Raw genomic sequence first — 9,318 nt, 5'->3', positions numbered from 1 at the left:
TATAATGAAAGTACACTTCAGTCCTGTATTGAGGATACATCAACAACTTCGGTATACGCGGCCTGCCAAAAATGCGGTATTCCGAGGTCTACAATTCGATACCGCAATAGTGGAAAGTGGCAGAAAAGCACTACACGGGGTCCCGGAACGGTACTTTACCAAGCGGAAGAGGAAAAGATTGTTGCCTGGCTCATTGAAATGCAACGACGCGGTTTTCCAGTACAGCGCCGTACTTTGTTGTACAAAGTGAAGGGTTTTCTAAATGAAAACCCTCGTGTACTCCATTAAAAAACAATTGTCCTGGTAGATTCCACATTGTATAAAATATTCACATTTTTGTTAACATTCGTATACGTTAGGCAGGAAATGGTTCTCGTGTTTCATGACCCGTCATACTCCTGAAGCTGTAATATCAGCTGTTGTTTTGATCTTTTTTCTAGAAAACCAATTTGTAAGTCTTGCGAAAGTAATGAGGGCGTTAAATATCCGGTTGCAATACTGGTACGATGCAATTTTGTATTAAAAAGATGACTCATTCAGTAAAATAGATTACCCGGTACATTTATCATGTTTTGCGACACTTTTTCAGCAGGGTGGCCAAAATAGGAACACAGAGTGGCGAATGCTAGAACAATATGGCCAAAATAGGAACCCACCAGAGATTTTTCATTCGATAAAAATTAAAACAAAAAAGTATATTTTCCTCACATCAACTAATACAGTATGAAGATTACAGCGGAAATTACCTATTGATGATATTGAACTTATTTAGTTTAGTCGGTTTTGATGGAAAAGGATCGATAACGTTGAATGTTTGACAAACTATGGCCAAAACTGGTGCTTTTACCCTAGTTCATAAAATTTCGTTATAATAAAAGTTCTAACAAGTATACCACATACTACGGAGCGGTCGCCCACTGCTAACGGAAAAGTTATCCTTTCCGGAAGTATGAAAAATAAAATATTCCTGATTTTTGAAAAGATACACCTGCCCATCGGTGTGAAGTAAGGCAGCGTCCATGCCGACGGGCATGTTCCTGAAGTCATAAACTAGCCGTGGAAAGTTGCTACCGATCGGTGGCCTTTTCGCCGGATTATAGTACCAGTAATGTTTCTTACGCAGCGCCAAAATACTACCAGCTGCAGTCACAAATGCAGCGTCCAGGTTCGAAGGCATCCCGGGTAAGTCATCGGTGATCGGTTTAGGGTAGCCAGCTTCCAGCTGTTGATCGGCGTACACCCACAGTTTGTTTCCTTTGAAGAAAAATGTACGATTTGTGCGACAGGTGAATGCTGCGTCGATGTTTGACGGCAGTCCAGGCCACCTGGATGACAGCGATTGTCCGTGAGGATCTTTCTCATCCAATACGTAATAATTTTCCCCAGCCAGGATGAACGTTCTTCCAGCAGGATCGTTCAGAATTGCATCCATTTTAGTCAGTGAGCATAGCTTCGGAGCCTCTTTTAGAGCCACAGAAGACGTGACTTGCTTAATAACATTTCGTTTTGATCCGTATAAAGCCTGCAAAGCTCGTTGATCCTCAGCCGGAATCGTCGTATGATATCGAATGTGCATGGGAAACATTATCGACGTCCTGGACGTTGTGTGCTCTAAACCTAACGAATGACCAATCTCGTGCAGCGTCGCACTAAGAAACTCCATCGGAGTGTAGTTCCTACCTCTATTGTAGTGAATGTCACCGACTTCCGGGAAGTACGCATGGGCTATGGTCGAATTGCTGGTGAATTGGCAAGTTTGTCCAGCGCGATCGCGGTGCACGGTCGGTTCGTCACTTACGTAAATATCCGCAATTCCTCGCGCAACTTCGGTGATATTCAAATTTGCGTGACCTGTCCACTGTCCGAAGGCGGCTTTAATCATTTTCCGGGCCACAGATGGTTGGACACTGATCGGAAAACTTCGAATCTTGTACGTTAGGATCCGCTTGGTCCACCTATCCGGTGCAACGTTCAGCTCGGCGAGACCGCATCGTGGGGCAGCAATCAGTCGCCTGGTGTCGTCATCCAGCAGTCCCGATTCAGGCAGCTGGTAGTGCTTTTGGAATTGTTTTAGCGCGTTCTCCACCGCTGGTGAATCATCGACTTGATCTAGCCGGGTGAGGATGTCATCGGGGTTGTGCGTTTTCCTGAGAAAACCAAACTCTTGGAGTAAGTTCTAATTTAAGAAAAAGTAGATTAGATCACTGTAAGCAGGCAAACCATGTAGTGCAAAACCTCTGCATCTTCATTTGTGACTTCCGGTGGAAGTCGGGGATCACCTGTTGCTGATCGATGTTGCTCAAGGAAATTTTGATGAATGTATTCTGGTTTTATTATGATGTCCGGATTTATGTGGAGCGGAGCACAGAAATGACAGTGAAATAAGCCGATTAACATTAAAATTACGACTATCATCATTGAAGGTACACTACTGACTGCGTCGATTGCGTGAAATATTCTATGCAATGGTTGTAATACAGAGGCTAATCAATGCTGTCGTCATTGATTGTTTTGTTTTCGTAATCTCACTCGATGGAGGGGAAGCTTGGGAAGTGATCCTTCAAGCTCAGAGAGAATTGGCGAATCAATGGTTCTACACCACAAATGCTGTTCGAAAGAGAAGTAAGCTTACGGTATTTCGACTTCCTAAACCGTCCTAAATACGCCTTAAGTAAAGTTTTGTTTTTCATGATTTTCCAATAATTCTTTTGGAATCGCAACTACAGCGGCTCCAACTTTTGTTTGAATTTTAGACGAACGCTTACAAACTGTACACTAAAACGTATTTACCGTTCTGATTCAAACTTCGGACACTTGATCTATGCTGCAACTTTGTCCCAAGTAAAATGTTCAAAGTATTTAGTCTTATCTCATTGAACAGTTTATCATCCTGAATTCGGTTCGGTTTCGATTTAAACTTCGGACATTTTAATGGCCTTCATTCAAACTTTGAAATCTTGACTTCTAATACTCGTATCCTTGTGCGGAAAGGTACCGTTTTTCATGCAATTTAACTTAATTAAGTGACTTAATTTTTGTTGACGTTTAAAATGTCGTGAAAAAGAAACAAAACATTGATTGAAACACTGACAGTAGCGCCGAATCACCCTGTACTTGACAGGATTTTTATTGTAACGAAACTATTAAACTAATACAATTGAACAAAACAAAACTTACAAATAAACAACTAGAAACACTAGCACATAAGCATATCACTGCGCGTCATTTTGAACTTTCCACTATCGTTTGCCTTATACAAGCTAATACCTTTGAATGCAGCGATCGTCGTTTCCGTATCTACAGCTGCATCGACGTTGCTCGGAAGACCGAGCACTTTGATGCTGTTCGGGGTATTGGAGCTAACCTTTCTCGCCTTCGGGTCATACGTCCAATACTGACTGCCTCGGAACGCATAAATATCCCCATCGCCATCGACCATCAGCGCATCGACGTCGTTCGGAAGACCAGGGAAACCTTTTCGAATCAACCGAGGATGACCAACATCCAACCGGCTGCCCTTAAAGCGCCAGTATTTGTCTCCCTTGAAGAAGTAGCTTCGGCCGTCCGTATAGCGGAAGGCGGCATCGATATTACCGGGAAGACCGGGCCACTTGGTGCTTATGAGCTGCCCCGTGGAACGAGACTGATTCGCATTGTAGTAGTAGTTTCCAGCCAGGACAAAGATGTTTCCATCCTCATCATCAATCGCAGCATCGATTTTGCTCAGCGAGCATAGTTTTGGTCCGGAAGTGTTGATTGTTCGCCCCCCTCGGCGAACACCGTACATCGATTGAATCTTCTACAATGCGTAAAGTAAAGTTTAGAAATCAGAATTCATTTGAAGAGGAAGAAAATTTACCTGAACGTCCATCGGTTGTGGCTCCGTGAACCCATTACTTTCGGTCGGATGCATTAGCGAAGCTTTAGAACTGGAATGCTCCAAGCCCAGCGAGTGGCCAATCTCGTGTAGTGCCGTATCCAGAAAATCTTCCATCGTTGCATCTCCCTCGAAGAAATACTTACTATTGAAGTGAACGTCCCCAATTTCCGGATAGAAAGCATGTGCTAGCGTGTTTGGATCTTCAAAAATGCACTGATCCCCCCGCTGGTTGTGAAATGTTCCGCCAAAGCGTACCTCGATGTCGGCCCCGGCGTCACTCACTTCCTCAAAATCCAAATTGGTTACTTTGCTCCACTCCGAGAAGGCTCGTGCAAGCGAATTGCGAATAGGTTTGGCCGTTTTCCCGCGTGGATAATTATGAATCCGATAGGTAAGTCGCTGTTTAGTCCACTTCATTACGCCATCTTTCGTTTTTGCACTTTTCTTCGAACCACAGCGTGGTGAAGCAATCACCAGCTTCGTTTCGTCATCCAGGATTCCGGTTTCCTCCAAACCATGCTGCTGTTGGAAAATTCGAATCAAATCCGCCAAAGATCGCTCCGTTGAATCGGACATTCGCGTGTTGATCTCCGATCCATCAACGTCCTCGATTTCGTTGTACCCCAAACCACGTAGCATTATCTGTTTCAAATAAAAACATTGTCATTCATCTTGGTATGAGTAGCAATACACCGTATTTCACTTACTTCAGCATCCTGCTCGGTTACATTCGGAATTTCCAAAGCTTCCGTCGGGTCTACAGAATTGCTTGATTGTGATCGTGTCCTCGAGCTTACAGCCGACGGAGCACTTTGCACTCCACATGCAATACAGACCGCTAGAAGAAACAACCTGCAACTGTTCATCTTGTGAAAGTTAAATCGACACTGTTCAACAAAGATGTGGGTTCGCGCATTTAAATATATGAATTAAACTGATAAGAAAAAGCGCTTACATTCTAATTTGAAACATGATTCTGATCTGGTTGGGAGAAATTGAATTGGTTGAATGATGTGGGGCCAGTTGAAACTTGATCGAGTCTAAATGTTTGTTGAAAATAAATTTTCGAATAAATGTCGTGACTGCTATCGGTCCTCATACCGTGGGAAAATCCAGCAAAATGGTAGCAAAATACACAAAACATAGAAATACCAACCAACATGGGATTAAACTGATAAGCTTAATCGAAGCTCTTTTCGATCTAAGTGGTAATCTGAAATAGACACACTTTTCGATGCTTTCAAGTTTGAAACGTGTTAATATGTTGTGGTTGAATTTTGCTTCCGAAACCTAGGATTTGAAATTCGAAGTACCTGGGTAGTAGGGTGTCGCAAGCTCCAGTCTTACACTATGTAATATTAATCAGAATGTACGTAAAGTTTTGCCCGTCCAGTTAGCTTCGAGGTACGATGCTGTTCGAATGTCGGCTGGACGGTCCTGCTATAGTCAGTAGGAGCATTGCATTAGCCTCGCAATTGTTCTGTACTCTAATAAACCGACTGCGAAGTCTGGCGATAAAGAAGGGTCAAGCCCTAAAGACGTTGTATCTAAGACTTTGATTTGATTTTGTGTATAAATTTTTAAATACATTGCGATAATCTTCAATAGACTTTACACTGAAGAAGAGCTTCAAATTATCCGAAAACAGAGGTCTGTATCCTTGAGGTAACACTGCGCATACATCATTCAAGAATAGTGAGAAATGCAGAGGTCGAATATTGCTGCCTTGCGGGACATAAGATCGATTACACAATTATTTTAAAGGGCGCTGTCCAGTCTCACAAAACGACGCCGATTAACCAGATATGATCTCAGCCAGGTCTATGAGTATCTGGAAAAAAATTCATGCTGGTTACAAGAAATATGGTGCTTTATTTCATGAAATAGCTGCTTACTTACTAGAGTAGCTACGATCCTGTGCATAAAGAGGCAATTCCTCGGTAGTGATCGCCTTTTTTGGAAACAGGAAACAAAGCAACTGTGTATGATGACTGACTCGGCGACAGGTTGCAAATTGCGATTAAGGGTGCAACATAAGGAATCTGCACAGGTCTTGAAGAGGTTCCCAATTCTATTGCCACTTGGTTGTACTAGCATTTTATGAAGGTTTTATTGAAGTAATAATTGCAGTATCCTCGGGTTTTATTAATACCATAATACCAAGATGATACGAGTCGAAACATACTTAAAACTAGCCATGAAACCCTAATAAAACTGAAGTTTTTGGAGCCTGGAAATTAAATAAAAAGAAAACTTTTCCAACTTAATTCTACTACAGTACCGCCCCGCTAATCCGACAATTTTATAGCCGGATTAGCGAATTTTGACTCGATAATCCGACAGTCAAACTGACGTCAGTGTGAGTTTGAAATGTGGTTTTGTTTACATCCATACGTAAACAACTCCGGAAATTATTGAAAATATTTGTCGTAAGTACGCAATAACTATGTTTTATACTCGGTAATACTCAATTTCGTTAACAAAATACTTTGAAATTCTTAGTTAGTGTCGAAATAAGCGCAAGCACATCAGTCTATTGAGAATAGCAATGAAAATATTATAGCCATGGCAAAAGTGAACGTAGTTAGAAGCAGCACCATACACCATTTCCATTTAGTTAGAAAGAGTGCCATTCTGACTTTAACGGAGACGCCAAACGAAGGTAGTGTTCTATTGAAAGAAGTTAAGTACAATACGTTTTAATTCGGAATTTTCCGGATTAGCGAGATCCGGACTATTGAGTCGTCGGATTATTGGGCGTGGGATTAGCGGGGTGATACTGTATGTATATTTTATTCTTAACAGATACGTATTTCGACTACGACTTGCAGGCTTCCTCAGTGTCTGTTTTCGAACCTACGTATCTGTCAAGAATGAAATATACATAGTAGAATTAAATTGGATAAGTTTTCCTTTTATTTAATTTCCTAATAAAACTGTTAATCAAGCAAATTTATTGTGGTTGCTTAATTAGCACGATTAAATTAGTTCACAGCGGCATATCTCTTGTAAACTTCCTATAAGTGGAGCGTAACAATACAAAATGGCGCTCCAATAAAACTTGATCTTATTGCGGTTACTTGTCAAGTCGCAATAGATCTGAGGAATATTGGAGTTCAGTAGTAGTAGTAGTAGTAGTAGTAGTAGTAGTAGTAGTAGTAGTAGTAGTAGTAGTAGTAGTAGTAGTAGTAGTAGTAGTAGTAGTAGTAGTAGTAGTAGTAGTAGTAGTAGTAGTAGTAGTAGTAGTAGTAGTAGTAGTAGTAGTAGTAGTAGTAGTAGTAGTAGTAGTAGTAGTAGTAGTAGTAGTAGTAGTAGTAGTAGTAGTAGTAGTAGTAGTAGTAGTAGTAGTAGTAGTAGTAGTAGTAGTAGTAGTAGTAGTAGTAGTAGTAGTAGTAGTAGTAGTAGTAGTAGTAGTAGTAGTAGTAGTAGTAGTAGTAGTAGTAGTAGTAGTAGTAGTAGTAGTAGTAGTAGTAGTAGTAGTAGTAGTAGTAGTAGTAGTAGTAGTAGTAGTAGTAGTAGTAGTAGTAGTAGTAGTAGTAGTAGTAGTAGTAGTAGTAGTAGTAGTAGTAGTAGTAGTAGTAGTAGTAGTAGTAGTAGTAGTAGTAGTAGTAGTAGTAGTAGTAGTAGTAGTAGTAGTAGTAGTAGTAGTAGTATTGACCGGACCCATAAGCAGAGGCACTTGTGCGCATTCCGGGGTTATAAGAGTCGCCTTCCAGCATTAGGATCCTTCCATGTAATAATCAATTTCGCTGTACCAACTTTAATCCACGTGATGATTTGTTTGTTTTGAATTGAGAAGTGCCATATTTGCTTCAGACCTTAAGGATTCAGGTTGGCAATCCACTCCATCATCCAGCCTTCCACATTTATGATATCAATAATAATACTATTAATAATATTATATTAAGATGAAATGTGGTATATATGGGCAAAAATAGAACAATCTCACCAGCAGTCCTTCGTATGGAATAGAGTTGTGTCCTTTGAGGTTCCATAAGTGCTTCTAATAATTAATTTAATTTTTTCTTACTGGTATCCATGTGCAGTATTAAAACTCGTTTTGGCCTAAGTTTTTACTATATAGCAGGAGATGCTTCATAAGCTAAAACGAAAAAAATTATCAAAATAACTTACATTAGGCTTACCTATTAGCAAGGCAGAGTGCCTCCGCCGTCTGCCCAAAAGCGCGGTTTTGAGATCAGGCAGGCGGGAAACACCCAGCATCGCACCTCCTAGCATGACTACTCATGGCTAAAGCTATGTTGGACGCCTCATTTGCCATCCCCATTTGTGTGGGTTGCAAAAAGAAATTTTTTATCAATCGGGTTTCATGTCACAGGAAGCACTTCGAATGGTTTTACTAGAAATCGAGATTGACTAATAGAGTATATTTGTTTTGTCAAAACTTTAAAACCAGTTTTTTGTTTTTCATTTCAAAATTTCGATAAAAAGTTGATTTTATCCACCTGTTCTACCAATACGCACGATAAAATTTGATGCGCACATGGTGCACAACTACGGGAACTGCTAACAATTTATTATTTATTCAATCGGATAATCAGGATGATCTGACAGCAAAACTTGAATTTTTCTTCTCACGAAGCTGGTTGACTGATTTAGGTTCTTTGGTTTTAGCTTTAGCTTTATGGTTTATAGCTTTGTCGAACAAAGCGAAAAGCTTCATTAAATTATGGCGGTGGCTGTCAAGCAGTGAAAAACATAATTGGTTTTATCGCTGCTTTCAGCAGCCTGATTCATAAGGAGGTTATAAAACCTTCTGAAGAATGGTCCGCTTGATCGGAAGGCAGTTTTAGAGCGGTCATCAGAAGGTTTCAATGAAGCTCATAGTTTTATTAACGGTTTTATGAGATTGGTCATGAAAACCACTAGAGGAACGCAATAAAACTTAATTTACTGCTTGTGATCGGAGGTATACGATTTGGTTGCGGTTGTAAGGACGGTTTTAGCTTTTTCATTGCAACTGAAACATCTGTTTCGGAAAAGCAAATATCTTGCTTCTTAAGTATTCTTTCTAGCACATTTCGGAGAGCAGCGGAGAAGAGTATATGTATTCGTGAAGCAACTGGTTCAGTCTTGCAGACACTGGAGAAATGATTTTCAAACAAGTGGCAGCTTTCATCAGCAGAGCTCGTTGTATCTATCCCATGGATTCATTCAATTCATTCAACCTCATTCATAGTCAACCGCTTCATTGATATTGTTGGCACTGTACAAAGGGTTCCAATCGACCATCGCTAAAGAGGCACAAATCTTCCGCAGGGTTGTAATTCGAATCCATGTTGGTTAGAAGAAATGTAATGTTTAGTGGGACGAATTAAAGCATCGCTTTCGATTAAATAATTTGGAGGCGGCGGGCAAACTGGTGGTACAAAACGATGCTTAAATTTTTTTGGCGGCAGCGATGATCATGTCAGGAG

General features: G+C 40.7%; 2 protein-coding genes across 2 annotated transcripts; both read right to left on the bottom strand.

Annotated features, from left to right (window-relative positions):
• Positions 1-782: 782 nt before the first annotated feature.
• LOC128741041 (matrix metalloproteinase-19-like) lies at positions 783-2,415 on the bottom strand. The gene is made up of 2 exons (XM_053836618.1): positions 2,236-2,415; positions 783-2,176 (listed from the first exon to the last, which is right to left on the bottom strand). The coding sequence occupies exons 1-2, from the start codon at positions 2,413-2,415 to the stop codon at positions 881-883; spliced, it is 1,476 nt and encodes a 491-aa protein (XP_053692593.1). The 3' UTR covers positions 783-880.
• A 687-nt stretch (positions 2,416-3,102) lies between these two features.
• Positions 3,103-4,750, bottom strand: LOC128743008 (72 kDa type IV collagenase-like). Its single transcript, XM_053839509.1, has 3 exons — positions 4,588-4,750; positions 3,860-4,522; positions 3,103-3,799 (listed from the first exon to the last, which is right to left on the bottom strand). The coding sequence occupies exons 1-3, from the start codon at positions 4,744-4,746 to the stop codon at positions 3,197-3,199; spliced, it is 1,425 nt and encodes a 474-aa protein (XP_053695484.1). The 5' UTR covers positions 4,747-4,750; the 3' UTR covers positions 3,103-3,196.
• Between the last annotated feature and the right edge of the window lie 4,568 nt (positions 4,751-9,318).

This window comes from Sabethes cyaneus, chromosome 3, assembly GCF_943734655.1.
Source record: "Sabethes cyaneus chromosome 3, idSabCyanKW18_F2, whole genome shotgun sequence".
Lineage (NCBI taxonomy): Eukaryota > Metazoa > Arthropoda > Insecta > Diptera > Culicidae > Sabethes > Sabethes cyaneus.
The sequence above is the reverse complement of the archived record's forward strand: the minus strand, read 5'-3'. Positions and strand labels throughout refer to the sequence as shown.